Source organism: Scardinius erythrophthalmus (genome assembly GCF_964197995.2).
Source record: "Scardinius erythrophthalmus genome assembly, chromosome: 7".
Taxonomy (NCBI): Eukaryota; Metazoa; Chordata; class Actinopteri; order Cypriniformes; family Leuciscidae; genus Scardinius; species Scardinius erythrophthalmus.
The window spans coordinates 17,939,904-17,955,146 of record NC_138227.1 but is presented as its reverse complement, the minus strand read 5'-3'; the positions used below and the strand labels follow the sequence as shown (position 1 = coordinate 17,955,146).

Below are 15,243 nucleotides of genomic sequence, written 5' to 3'. Positions count from 1 at the left end.
GCACATTTACTATGTGTTCTTCAAAGATCACAAGACCAAGACACTAGATTAAAATTACAACATAAATAATATCCAGAATGAATACAATAAATCTTCTTGCTCTTGAAATGCTCAAGTTTGTAAATGGATCTAATTGACGGTGTATTTCAATACAGGATGGCTGGTCAGAAGTGGTAAAGGGGCATGTTTTGGAGTTACACAATGCCTCCTATGACACCTCTGGGATGTATAGGTGTGAAGTGATGGTCCCTTCCCTGCCTGAGCTACGAGAACAGAAGTCTGTGCAAATCATTGTGCGAGGTGGGTTTGTGTGTGGCTCAGGTTTTGCTTACTAACCCTAACCAAGTGCACATACAAGGATAGTAAAAAACTGAAATCAACTAATAAACATTAATTAATCAATTAATAAATATGCTAAGGATATCTTAATGAAAGTCTAAAAATTCAGGAAGATTTCTTTCAGTCAGCATCTTTTTAGTCTATAATAACTTTTAAGAGCTAGTTCTCCCAAACAATTAAATAGTCATCATTTACTCATCCTCATGTCATTCCAAACCTGTATTACTTTCTTTCTCCTGTGGATTGACAGCAGAATTATATATTTTTTTCTGTGGACAGTGCTCTGTGCTGCCATCTATTGAATATAACAAGCACAATGCACAGTGTCGTCTCGGTTACGGATGTAACCCTCGTTCCCTGAGTGGGAACGGAGACGTTACGTCGGATGACGACGATTGGGGATTCGCTTAGAAGCCTATCACCTTCGAGTATATAAAACGAGCCAATGGCAATGAAATGCCATGGGTCTGCGGAATTTGCATAGCGTAACTCCGCCCGCCGCAGGGGGTATATAAGGAAGTACGCTGGCAGAATGCAGATATGTCTTCGCTGAGGAGTCGAGACTGGACCCAGGCGTTTTTCAGCGATACAGCGGAAGTGGCAGGAAGACGTAACGTCTCCGTTTCCACTCAGGGAACGAGGGTTACATCCGTAACCGAGACGTTCCCTTTCGTGGTCACTCTGAGTTACGTCGGATGACGACGATTGGGGTTCCAGTCTAATCACGCCACCTCGGCTGTCTTCCAGTGCCCTGCGTAAGTCTGAGCTCCCTGTTGTGAGACTAGCACGAACAAAGGAGTCCTACTTAGCACAGGGATACCAAGGTACACTGGGAAGCATATCTCCAGAGAGAGAGATATGCAATCATGCCCAGCCATTGATGGGGGGGACTTAGAATACACATATGACCCGGAGGGAAGCATATGGAATAACACTGGGGTGTCCAGCCGCAGGTGGAATATTTAAACCCCAGGGGTGGCAAGGTGGCTTGCCAAGGGAAAGACACACGCTCCCAAAGAGACTTACAGTGGAATACACATGTGGGGGTCGCCCAGAGGGGGGACCATGCACATGGAGGCACCTAGTCAAGCTCAAAAGCTGTGTTATGGCGAAATGGCATAAGTCAGGCGTTGACGTAACCAGTGCTGGAGGAAACTCAGAGCTTATCAGACTCACCTGAGAAGAAAGTCGCACGTATCCCGTCCGTGGAGAGGAATGGCGAGCAAGCGAGACACCTGAGCAGAATCTAGCACCGGCTGGCTGAAGCGAGTACATGAGAAGAAACTGGCTCTACTCGGAGATTATAGAATCTCGCAAATGTGTTGGGTGTCGCCCAGCCTGCAGCTCTACAAATGTCTGTTAGCGAGGCGCCATGCGCTAGAGCCCAAGAGGAAGCCACACTACGAGTGGAGTGGGCTTTCACACCAAGGGGGCATTGATGACCTTGCTGCTGGTATGCCAAAGCAATGGTATCCACTATCCAGTGAGATAGCCTTTGCTTTGAGAGAGCCTTTCCCTTCAGCTTCCCACCATAACAGACAAAGAGCTGGTCTGAGGTCCTGAAACACCGCGTTCTGTCTACGTAAGCACGAAGGGCGCGTACTGGACAGAGCAGTGCCAAGGCTGGGTCTGCCTCCTCCAAGGGCAGCGCTTGCAGGTTCACTACCTGGTCTCGAAAGGGTGTGGTAGGAACCTTGGGCACGTATCCAAGCCAGGGTCTCAGGATCACGTGAGAGTTAGCCGGCCCGAATTCCAGGCACGCTTCGTCAACCGAAAATGCCTGCAGGTCCCCTACCCTCTTGATGGAGGCCAGTGCAACCAGGAGCGCCGTCTTTATAGACAGGAACTTAAGCTCTACTGATTGCAAAGGCTCAAATGGAGCACTCTGCAGGGCAGTTAGAACCACTGAGAGGTCCCAAGAGGGTACGAGGGGAGGACGAGGAGGATTCAATCTTCTCGCTCCCCTCAGGAACCTGACGATCAGGTCGTGCTTCCCCAGAGACTTACCATCAACTGCTTCGTGATGTGCGGCAATGGCGGCAACATACACCTTCAGGGTGGAGGGAGACAGCCTTCGCTCCAACCCATCTTGCAGGAAGGAAAGCACGACACTGATGGGGCATTTTGTGGGTTCTTGATGTTTAGAAGAACACCAGTTGACGAAGAGGTTCCACTTACGCATAGAGATGTCTCGTGGACGATGCTCTAGCGGAAGTGATGGTAGCCACCACCGCAGGTGGTAGGGTACTCAAACCTGCCTCGTCCCGTCCAGGAGCCACACATGGAGGTTCCAAAGATCGGGACGAGGGTGCCAAAGGGTGCCCCGTCCCTGAGAAAGGAGGTCCTTCCTCAGAGGAATTGGCCAGGGAGGTGCTGTCGCGAGGAGTACTAGTTCGGAGAACCAGGTCCGGTTGTGCCAATACGGGGCAACCAAAATGACCTGCTCCTCGTCCTCCCTGATCTTGTGCAAGGTCTGCGCAAGAAGGCTCACTGGGGGAAACGCATACTTGCGTAGGCCCCGCGGCCAGCTGTGCGCCAGTGCATCCGTGCCGAGCGTGCCCTCGGTCAGGGAATAATACAGGTCGCAATGGGACGAGTCGCGGGAGGCAAACAGGTCTACCTGTGCGTCGCCAAACTGATCCCAAATCAGCTGGACCGTCTGGGGATGGAGTCGCCATTCTCCAGCGAGAGGCCGAACTCGAGACAGCTCGTCGGCCGCCTGGTTCAGGTGTCCCGGGATATAAATGGCTTGAAGCGACCTCAGATGCTTCTGACTCCATATGAGGAGGTGGCGAGCGAGTTGCGACATACGGCGGGAGCGTAGACCACCTTGATGGTTGATGTACGCTACTGTCGCGGTATTGTCTGATCGGACTAGTACGTGCTGACCCCTGAGCAGCGCACGGAAGCGGTGCAGGGCGAGACGTACAGCCAGCAACTCGAGGCAATTGACATGCCAAAGGCGCTGGGGTCCTGTCCAGGAGCCCGTGGCAGCATGACCATTGCACATGGCGCCCCAGCCCATGGTGGAGGCATCTGTTGATACAACAACATGCCGGGAAACTCGTTCTAAGGGCACTCCGGCCCGTAGAAATTTGAGGTTCGACCACGGGGTGAAGGTCTGACAGCAGGCTGGAGTCACTGGGACTCGAAGCGTGCCGTGTTGCCATGCCCACCTCGGGACTCGATCGCGAAGCCAAAGCTGAAGCGGTCTCATATGAAGCAATCCCAGTGGCGTTACTGCGGCTGCGGATGCCATATGCCCCAGGAGCCTCTGAAATAGTTTCAGTGGAACCGCACTCTTGCCCTCAAAATGGCGAAGACAAGTCAGCAGTGACTGCGCGCGCTCGCTCGTAAGCTGCGCGCACATGGCGACCGAGTCGATCTCCATACCGAGGAAAGAGATCCTCTGCACTGGGCAGAGTTTGCTCTTCTCCCAGTTGACCCGAAGGCCCAGACGAGCTAGGTGCCGGAGCACTAGGTCCCTGTGTTCGCAAACCTGGTCTCGAGAGTGAGCTAGGATTAGCCAGTCGTCGAGATAATTCAGGATGCGAACCCCGTGTTCCCGGAGGGGAACAAGGGCTGCCTCGACGACCTTCGTAAAGACGCGAGGAGACAGGGCTAGCCCGAAAGGGAGAACCGCGTACTGGTATGCCTGCCCCTCGAAAGCAAACCGTAGAAACGGTCTGTGTCGAGGTAAAATGGAGACATGGAAGTAGGCGTCCTTCAGGTCGATCGCTGCAAACCAATCCTGCGGCCGTACACACTGGAGGATGTGTTTGGCCGTTAGCATCTTGAACGGCAGCCTGTGAAGGGAGCGGTTTAAGACGCGCAGGTCGAGGATTGGCCGTAACCCACCGGACTTCTTGGGTACAATGAAGTAAGGGATGTAGAAGCCGGACTTCATCTCGGCTGGAGGGACAATCTCGATCGCACCCTTTGCCAGTAGGGTGGCAATCTCCGCTCTCATGACAGGGGCATTGCCACCGACCATAGTGAAGCGGACTCCCCTGAAGCGGGGAGGAGATATCGCGAACTGAATCGCGTAGCCGAGTCTGATGGTTCTCGCCACCCAGCGGGACAGTCTGGGAAGCTCTAGCCAGGCCTCCAGAAAGTGCACCAGTGGGGTCATACGAACCACAGACGTACCGTCGGTGGGGCAGCGAGGCGGAATGACCGGCACCGGCGAGGGTGGCATAGCGGCCCTGTGCGGGGGCACGGTCATTAACCGCATCCTGCCAGAGGAGGCCAGGGGAGGGCGCGCGTCCCACGGGGGCGTGCTCTGGCAGGGGTCTGGCGACAGAGGGGGATGAGAGGAGCGTGGCCCGTGGGCGGCGCGTGCTGTCATCCCGCACCTCTGGAACAGAGGAGGGCGGCAGTGGCGGGACCCGAGGGTGGCGCACACTGTGGCCCTCGGGCTCTGTTGGCTCAGGATTGGGGAATTCGATTCTGTCTTTAACCACATTAGGGTACTGCTCGTCGTTGGACGAGCAGCGGGGAGTGGAGAACAAAAGATTCTCCCCCGGCCCTCCACCGGGGAAGGAGTGGCCCTGCTACCAGCTCCTGAACAGAAAAGAATGCCAATCCTGAGCTGCCCGTCTCAGGAGCGCCGCTTAGCCTGGCGTTTAGCGGGCTGCGGGGCTGGAGAGGGCTGTGGCGCCTTCCTACGGCTTCCTCCACGACGCGGCCCAGATGAAGGCTGCTGCTGGGGCCGTGCGGGAGGGGCGGGAGGGTGCCCTCGGCAGCGAGCAGGCTGAGGATTATGTGCCGATGGCTGAGCAGTGGAGCGTCGGGGCAGAATGTGCTTAATCGCCTCAGTCTGCTTCTGGGCAGTCGAGAACTGTTGGGCAAAGTCCTCGACTGCACCGCCGAAAAGGCCGGCCTGGGATATGGGAGCGTCAAGCAGACGAGTCCGCTCGGGCTCACGCATATCGGCCAGGTTCAGCCAGAGATGTCGCTCCTGGACCACAGCTGTGGACATCACCAAACCCAGGGAGCGCGCGGTCACCTTCGTCGCCCGGAGAGCGAGGTCGGTGGCGGCGCGCAGCTCATCGAAGAGCCCTGGGTCTGTCCTACCCTCGTGCATGTCACGAAGCATCTTGGCCTGGTAGACCTGTAAGATGGCCATGGCATGCAAAGAGGCAGCTGCCTGTCCCGCCGCTCTGTAGGATTTCGCCACCATGGTAGACGAGAATCTACAGGCTTTGGACGGGTGCTTAGGATCACCACGTGATGAAGCGCTTTCCGGACACAGCTGCATCGCGACAGAACGTTCAACCGTGGGAATCCCAGTGTACCCACAAGCATCAGCTCTATCGAGGGGAGGAAAGGCGGAGAAAGCCGACGAACGATCGCGGGAAGACATGGGAGCCTTCCAGGACCGCGTGACTTCCTCATGCACTTCCGGGAAGAATGATATTGGGGTTGGGCGGTGACGGGTGTCAGCGGCCGCTCCCAAAAACCAATCATCCAGCCGCGAGCGCACTGGATCGGGTGGCGGGGACCACTCAGTAGCCCAATGGCCGCGGCTGCCCGGGAAAGCATGGCAGTCAGCTCGGGATCAGACTCGGGCAATGCTGACACGCCCGAGGGCGGCAACACAGCCGAATCCTCACTTCCCGAGGACTCACGCCCACCTTGTGATGCAGCGATCGACATCGTATCCTCCTCTGGAGCGCCAAACGAAACGCGCGGGGCCTCTGTAGAGGGACCAGCGGTTTCGGTTTGGACACTCGCGGGTACTGATGCTGAAGAGGGGTGTGTGGACCGTGGACGTGTCGGCGGTATGTCCCACACAGTCACCCTCAGGTCACCCTGGCCACCAGCCGAAGTACAGCCTCTCGGGTAGACCGTAGATCGGGGTGTGGATGAGGGGACTCTCGCTCTGACAAGCTCATTGAGTCTCGACCGCAGCATGGAGATGGTCATGTTCCCGCAATGGGAACATGAGTCATCCACAAACGCTGCTTTAGCGTGATCAACGCCCAAACACGCTAAGCAGAGATTGTGCCCATCAGAAAAAAATATGTCGCGACCGCAACCAGAAGTGCACGGGCGAGGCATCTTTAAAAAGACGTGCCGCGTGCAATGCTCTTTTTGTGAGAGGAAAAACTCTGCGGATGTTGAAGCGAACAGGGAGAAACACACTATCTGTCAGATCACTGACCAGATCAGCAGGGTAGTGAGCACTTGCTGAAATCGCCGTCACTTCAACACCGGAGAGTTCGCTCGTCTCGAAGGAATGACAAGACTAACTCAGAATATTTGGCTTGCAGGAGTGGAGAAGTTCTCGGCTCCGAAGCGAAAACATATCTGCATTCTGCCAGCGCACTTCCTTATATACCCCCTGCGGCGGGCGGAGTTACGCTATGCAAATTCCGCAGACCCATGGCATTTCATTGCCATTGGCTCGTTTTATATACTCGAAGGTGATAGGCTTCTAAGCGAAACCCCAATCGTCGTCATCCGACGTAACTCGGAGTGACCACGAAAGGGAACTTACATTTTCATTTAATCATTTCAGACCCTACAACAGAGGTAACACTGTCCAGAAATCCACCCGATGGGCTTATAAAAGAAGGCGACACCGTGGAGATCCAGTGTGAGGGAAATGGAAAACTTCCGCCCATTTTTACTTTCACTTTCAAAAATGAAGAGGTAATATAAAATCAAGATGTAATCATACATGTTATGTCTGCCTAACTGAATACATGAAGTGTACAAACTTCGGCTAACGTTCTAGCAAGGCTCTCTTGGGATCTGTTGGAAAGTTTTCTTTCATCGACGCAAGACCAGGAGACGTTGGGATAAGCAGAAGTGATTTATTGGGATCTTCGCTGTGTGTCGTCTGTAGTGTTCTTCTAAGTCTGACTCAAGACAGTTGCCTTGCAAATTTGTAGACATTTAGGGGGAGGGATTTACATTGAGGTTGAACAAAGCATGCAAATTAAGTATACAGGTTAAGGAACCCGCCCGACTCCAGCGTGTTACCAGTCTCAATCCAATCAGCATAACCATTCAAACGCAAATGTGCTAATCCAATCAGCCCAACGATTCAACGTCTGGGCTGTGGCTCTGAGTGAAACGGGGCTTTCAAAAGCCATTAAAGACAATAAGGAGAAAACAGGAATTGCATCTTTGCTGAGCAGAATCATTATCTCAACCTTAAACGCTAAATACAATATTCTTTACCGTGATGTTATGTATGGAAGCATATTTGAAATAGATTTAAAATTTTTAACCCTTCAGGTCATGAACAAATATTCTTCCACTGGTGTTAATTGAATGATCGTTCAAACTTATCTGGTCTTTAATAATGTTCTCAAAACGTTATTCTTACATTGTTTGTTGGATTTTTTTCTGAAATGTTTTAGTTGGACGTTCGTCTAACGGTTTTTAAATGTTACTACTTCTTCAAAAAAGTATTTTATAAATGTTCAGAGAACATTCAGGAATGTTTTCATAACTTAATGGGAACATTAGCAAAATGTTCCCAGAACATATTTTTTTTAGCTGGGATAAGGACATTACTTTACAATCAGGAAGTATTCTGTTATCACCCCGAGATTGTCAATGTTGAAACATGCATTTTCTGTGAAGCTGCTTTGAAACTAAATGTATTGTGAAAAGCGCCAAACAAATTAACTTAAATGTCAGCTGTTCTGAAATCTGTGTCAACCATGTTGAAAATGTTCATTTGATCACAGTACATTGCGGTTTTAATTATTTTCACTTGTCAATTTCAGATAGAGGTTGAAGAGAATGGAATACTGATTCTGGAAAACGTCAGTCGATCAGACAGCGGGACGTATAAGTGCCAGTCATTAGACCTTGACACAAACTTTGTAGCTGAGGGCTCCATCAATATCACAGTACACTGTAAGAGCACATTCCTCAGCAGTTCCTGCGCTATGGCAGATTTTGGTGAGATTATGTCTGCTTTTCTCTCCATGGTGAGCAACACTTTTTTTGTCTTTTTTTAGATCTGGATCATATTGTGGTGACACCAGAGGAGACAGTTCTGGACCAGATGCAAGATCTCACCTTAACCTGCAACGCCTTGTCTTCTTTACCCACAAACACAACATGGCATAAGGTACAACAATAAGATGGACTCAAAAACAATCACATGAATGATCTCATTTATCTATTTTAGGATGCTGGAAATACACTACCATTCAAATGTTTGGAGTCAGTAAGAATCTTTCTCTAATACTCTCCAAGGCTTCATTTATTTGATCAAAAATAGTAATATTGTGAAATACTATTACAATTTAAAAAACTTTTCTATTGTAATGTTTTTACGGCAAAGACGTTACTCCAGTCTTCACATGTTAACATGATCCTTCAGAAATCATTCTGATATGCAGATTTGGTGATCAAGAAACATTTCTTTATAAATGTTTAAAAAAGTCGTGCTGCTTGATATTTTTGAAGAAACCGTGATCATTTTTTTCCATGATTCTTTGATGAATAAATAAGAACAGTTCAAAAGAACAGCATTTATCTAGAATGGAATTATTTTGTAACAATATAAAAAACTTTACTGCCACTTTTGATCAATTTAGTGCATCATTGAATAAAAGTAATTTTTTTATTTTTTTAAATACTGACCCCAAACTTTTAAAAGTGTAGACTACTAAGATTATTACACCGAGACTCAAATCAAGAGTTTTAAAACCCAGACTTTAAATAATAAGACTCAATTTTAAACCAAGAGCACATTTACTATGTGTTCTTCAAAGATCAAAAGACCAAGACACTAGATTAAAATTACAACATAAATAATATCCAGAATGAATACAATAAATCTTCTTGCTCTTGAAATGCTCAAGTTTGTAAATGGATCTAATTGACGGTGTATTTCAATACAGGATGGCTGGTCAGAAGTGGTAAAGGGGCATGTTTTGGAGTTACACAATGCCTCCTATGACACCTCTGGGATGTATAGGTGTGAAGTGATGGTCCCTTCCCTGCCTGAGCTACGAGAACAGAAGTCTGTGCAAATCATTGTGCGAGGTGGGTTTGTGTGTGGCTCAGGTTTTGCTTACTAACCCTAACCAAGTGCACATACAAGGATAGTAAAAACTGAAATCAACTAATAAACATGAATTAATCAATAAATATACTAAGGATATCTTAATGAAAGTCTAAAAATTCAGGAAGATTTCTTTCAGGGTTTGGGGATAGAAAATTTCATTAGCTCAGTATAAAAACATCATCAGGGTTACAGAAGAACAAACAAAAAACAGCAATGTTTGCTTTCATGACTAAAAATGTCTAAACCTGCTTTAGGAAAGCCTAAGATAGAAGTGGGTTCGACCAATAATACGGACCGTCCTGTTAACCTGACCTGCTATGCACAAGGCTACCCAATCCCCAATATCACCTGGACCATCTCTGAGCGATGGGTATCCTTACATCACTCTGTTTCTGACCAATCAGGGACAATTCTAAACATCTTTTGCTTGTAACTCATTAGAATTTAAGGGTAGTTTCATTGTAAGCTTCATTGTAATTTTATTGTGCAGTTGTGAGTGAAAACATGCTTAATCAGTTTTATAGATTCTTTTACATGGATATTACCTTGACAATATATATATATAGACTGGCAAGCCTGTCCCTGTGCTGAATGTGGAGACCCTGAGTACAGACACTGGTGTTTTCAGCATGATCTCTGTGAAGGCCACGTCTGCACTCACAGCCAACTGCAGAGCCGACAATGAGTTTGGGACAGACGATTTTTCTCTCAGCATTAATGCAAGTGAGTTTTTGTTTTTGGACTATATGATTTCCTCTACTTAAAATGCATATTCCGTTTATGAATACTGTTACCACATTTGAAAAAACTAGATTAATCTTTGTCACATATTATCTCTAGTTCATGCAGTCGGTATCATGGACAAACAATATTCTTTTTACAGAATTGGAATGTTAAAAAAATATGTTTATACACTAAAATTATGGGTGTTTTCACACTTTTGAGCGCAGTTTGCATGATTTTTGGTCCAAATGTGAACACTCTCAGACCCCTTTAAAGCGAACCGAACCGAGACCATCTTGGGAGGTGATCTGAGTACGGTTCTATATATGGTACGGTTCGCTAAAAATACGCAATCTGAACACAAACCGCTCTGGGCTCACTTTTTTTTTTCGATTTTTTTTTTCGTTCACGAATCCCAATGTAGGTTGGTCATCAGATGCCTGCGTACAAATCGGCTGTTTATCTTCTGCCAGATCTCTACAAATTATTTCTTCACAACAAACACTTGTTTATTGTCATTTCAACTGTTTTCAAACTGGAAACACCCTTACGTGTCCGTACATTTAAAATAAAACATTTCTATTTTAAAATACATATTTTAAAATGTAATTTATTCCTGTGATCAAAGCCGAATTTTTAGCATCATTACGCCAGTCTTCGGTGTCACATGATCCTTCAGAATTCATTCTAATATGCTGATTTGGTGCTCAAGAAAATGTATTATCATCAATGTTGAAAACAGTCATGCTGATTAATTTTTTTTTGTTGAAACCATGATACATTTTTCCCCCCAGGATTCTTTGATGAATAATCTTTGATGAATTTTATTTAAAGTAGAAAACTTTTGTAACATCGTCATGTCTTTAATGTGACTTTTGAACAATTTACTGTGTCCTCACTGAATAAAATTATTAATTTATTGTTAGTTCATGTTAGCTATTGCATTAACATTAATTATGAAGTGTTTTGCGCTCTTGATCATTATATAATTTATATTTTAATTCATGTGATTTTAACTTTAATTTGCTATTAAAATTGCTAGTTCACTGTTAGTTCATATTGGTTTTAATGTTAAGAATGCATTAGTATATAAAATGTATTAGTTTATAAATGAAAAAATCAAGACAAAAAAACATGTATTGCACAGAAAAAAGTATACGATTTATTTAAAAGTATTGTACATTTTATGTTAAGAGTTAAATTATGCTAACAAATACAACCTTATTCTTACCATCTTACTTTTGTAGTTGCACGTGTGACAACGACAACCCAAGCCATCAGCCCTAAAGGTATGTTTCTGAAGCTTTCACTCGAAAAAACTTTGAGATACTTGTAAATTCTACATCTACTTCCATGAATGCAGCGAGTCACCGTATTTAGACTGTAGCAGAACACACGCACTTGAGAATTGATGACAAAAAGCAGTATCTGTGCCGTATAAACCGTCATCTGAGAGGGCAGCTAATGTGGTATTTATTCTGGAGGTGCAGTCAAAAGCAGTGCGTGTTCGAACACAGAGCAGTTTTACTGTAACAGAAGAAGGTGGTTGATGGTGAAAATGCTCTGATGTGGACAAAGGCAGGCTTCGCATCAGGCCTGGCTGACGGCCTGTGACCTCATGGGACCAGAGCGTTTGGCATCAGGGCAAATGAGGCGAAGCAGCCACTCTCACTTTGGGGTATCAGCTGACATTTGAGTTCCTTATTATGGCGGTCCTCAGAGCCCTTATCTCTGAGTCTGTTTATGCCTGTAGTCAGGAAAATAAACAGTTATAAGAGCAAAATGAGCCCGTCTCAATGTCAGCGGATGCTTCTAGCATCATGTTCTAACCAGATGCAACACAAGAAGTTAATAGCAATAATGTGTCTGTCAAAATATAGAAGTAGCTGTATATTTTCATGCATGTGGACCAAAATTAAATAATTGACTATTAAGATTTCCAAAATATTACATATTCTTACACATAATTGTTAAATAATAAACCTTTATTTTTAATTGTAACAAATCCTAAAGAAAGGAAATATATGGAAAATTATATTATATATACATTTTAAATTAAATGATATGATATAAATGTTTTATGTAACTTGTTCTGAGAATATGAGGCATGCTTTCAGAAAATGTGTGTCTACCCTTAACAAGGAGAGCAGAGACAAGACACTAAAATGTACGTGTTACCTTTTAGAATGAATGAATGAATGAATCCAGAATGCTTTGCTCGTATTATTGCTCATACAACGACACACATCACTGCTTTATTTTTACCCAGCACATTCAGATCACTTTACTCACAACCTTTTTGGAAATGAGGTGTTTCAGCAAAGACTTTGTATATTTCAGTTAGACATGTAGGAAATGTTCACCCAAGGCTTTACTTTAGGTGTGGGCTTTTCCTCTTATCTGTCAAGGTACTGACCTCATTCCCCTCTGACCCTCAGGTGGCAGTGGAGTGGCCATCGCGGTCATCATCATCTGCCTGCTCCTCATAGCCATACTGGGCAGTGTGCTCTACTTCCTCTACAAGAAAGGAAGGCTGCCCTGCGGACGCTCGGGAAAGAAGGATTTGTATGTGCTTTTATTAAAAGCAATTTATAAGAAATATGTTTGAATTTGTAGGTTTGTTTGATGCTGCAGAAATGACACACTGTACCTTTAAAATCAGTGTTATTAACTTAAGCTATTATTAAAATAGTTTTAAGCTGAAATAAAATATAAATATGCGGAAAAAAAAAACGTAAACTTATAAAGCTAAATAGTCTAAAAGTAGTCGCCTTAATGTCCTAGTATCCAATGTTTAGTCCACATTAAATGTGTCTGGAGAGATGTACATTTAAGTATTTGCCAATACCATCTCGACAGAAAACATGAATGCCTCATCTGTTGCTTTTCTTTCCCCAGCACGAAAGAAAAGGCCAGCAAGGATGATATCGTGATGGAGATGAAGAGCGGTAAATCTGAAGAGGCGGTGCTTTTACAGGGAGTCAACGGAGACAAAAAGTCACCCACTGAATAGGTCCTTGCTTCTGAGCAAAGATTCACATTACTAGCTCTTTTACAGCCCACTGAACTCAAATCCAATCTTAAACAAGACCCAAGATTTGTAAGGCTGACACACAACGTGCCACGAAAACCTGACGATCTTTCCCTTCAATTAGAGTCAAAGACTGAAAACTACACGGACAAGCGTGCCCTACAGCGCTCCGTCTCAGGGTCAACCCCAACATGAGTGCTCAAAGACCTCACAACATGTCCACATTTTCCCCTCTACTTTCATTTCTATTCAATTCTACTTGTTTCTGCCCATGTTTTGTATTTGACCTGCTAGAATCTGATTCAATATACAGCAAGCCGATCCCAAAGAGCTCCAAGTTGCTCCAGTATTTACAAAGTGTACATATATATATGAAATACTGTATATATTTAGCTATTTAAAATGCCTGAAACAACATTTGAAAGATTGTGCCTGAATATCTTTTTGATAATGCAAGTCACACTGTTGAGGGGCATTTTACAAGTGCCGAAGAATAGTTTTTTTGCTATGTGCTGTCAATGTGTTTTGAACCTGCTCTCACCTCTGCCACATCATAGTCCATGCACTGAAACACTAAGAGCCGTCTTCACTACTGTAAACGTTCTTCTGGATCAGCGCTGAAAAAATGCCCAATGATGAAGCTTGAGGGCAGATTCTGGACAGATACATTTGTCAGGGAAAGTCTCTGACATGTTTGACCTTTTTCCAAATATGTAAGCTAAATGTTGGGTCCATGTCATGCCAATGTTTTTTTATTATTATTAGCTATATCAAATTAAGTTCCTTATGTTCACTGTGAGAGCTGAGTGAGTTACATTCATGACAAAGTTTGAGCTAAAATTGTCCCTATGTCCTGAGAGAAATGGAAGTTTCCTGTAGAGTTCAGCTGTATTTTGCCATTATTATTTTTTTACTGCAGTGACCTGCTGTCCTCATCTTGCACTGAATGTAAATATTAAAAGGATTACATGACCAACTTTCCCTTTTTTTTTTTTTAGAGGGAATATTAAAATGCATGTGGAAGTCTTCTTTCATTTAACACATGGAGGGACAGTAGAATTTTTATTTTTTTATTTTATTTTTTGGTCAAAAATCTGTATTATGTTATTAGGTTTTTTCTGTTCCATATTTTGAAGTTGTACCATGGTAGGCATCTTAAACTATGCAGTTTGTACCCTGTACTGTTACCAAAGCAGACCCTCAGGCTCTGTACAACAGTTCTTGTCATGCATTTCATTTCCTCTGGTATGCTACACCGTTTTTGTTTGTCAGTAGTATTTTTGTTAATGCTTGTTTTTGAATTGTCCTTAAATTTCTATTAAAATGGCTGGTTTACTCAAGCCTTAATTTTGTCACTTTTGTTTGATACTTTGCAGTCACGTGATATCTGGCGGGCAACAAACGCGGTTAGTGCATCCAATCGCACAACAACTATCTGGCATGTCGTGTACACCTCAAAACACCAACTTTTGTATATTAAAACTGGCAACGTCCTGGCAAGATCCTTGATTAGTTTACTGGTTTTCGTTGCTAGAGAATGACTTCTTGCCCGCCAGCCAGTACAACTGACGTCACGTGCAAAGTATCAATTTATTTTTGTTAATAAAAAAAATAAAATAAAATAAAAAAACAGCCCAGATAGCAACATAGTGTTGGCCCATGTTGGAAAATGTTCACTTTAAAACTATGATGAAAACCATCATTTAAGCTTTTTACAGCTCAACGTATCCATAGTAAAACAATATACACAGGGCAGGGGCATGTCATGTCATTATGTCATTAGTCCAACCATATGGAAAGTGAAATCGGAGACACAGGGAAACTCATTAATATCAATTATTAAAACAATATTGTAACAAAATGAAATGTCTGGAATACTTAATAAACTGCCAGTTCTTCACGTCAAAAGTTAGTACCAAACCCAAGTGCTGAAATTATTTTATACCTCCACCCCTCCCTATATTCACTTAACTGACAAAACTATTATCATTTTCATCTTTTAAAAAAGTGATAGTTCAGCCAAAACTGAAAATTGCCATCATTTACTCACCCTCGTGTTGTTCCAAACCTGTATGAGTTTCTTTCTTCTGTTGAACACAAAAGATGATAT

At 44.8% G+C, this 15,243-nt stretch overlaps 1 protein-coding gene across 1 annotated transcript in view; it reads left to right on the top strand.

Annotated features, from left to right (window-relative positions):
- The window catches only part of mcamb (melanoma cell adhesion molecule b), a 41,761-nt gene extending 26,711 nt beyond the window's left edge, over positions 1–15,050 (top strand). The window contains exons 10-19 of the mRNA XM_081370097.1: positions 156–300; positions 6,863–6,996; positions 8,085–8,217; positions 8,322–8,434; positions 9,213–9,357; positions 9,634–9,749; positions 9,946–10,102; positions 11,350–11,391; positions 12,541–12,667; positions 13,001–15,050. Of these exons, the coding sequence (XP_081226223.1) occupies positions 156–300; positions 6,863–6,996; positions 8,085–8,217; positions 8,322–8,434; positions 9,213–9,357; positions 9,634–9,749; positions 9,946–10,102; positions 11,350–11,391; positions 12,541–12,667; positions 13,001–13,115 (1,227 nt within the window). The 3' untranslated portion in view covers positions 13,116–15,050. The remainder of the gene's footprint in view (positions 1–155; positions 301–6,862; positions 6,997–8,084; positions 8,218–8,321; positions 8,435–9,212; positions 9,358–9,633; positions 9,750–9,945; positions 10,103–11,349; positions 11,392–12,540; positions 12,668–13,000) is intronic.
- The last annotated feature ends 193 nt before the right edge of the window (positions 15,051–15,243 follow it).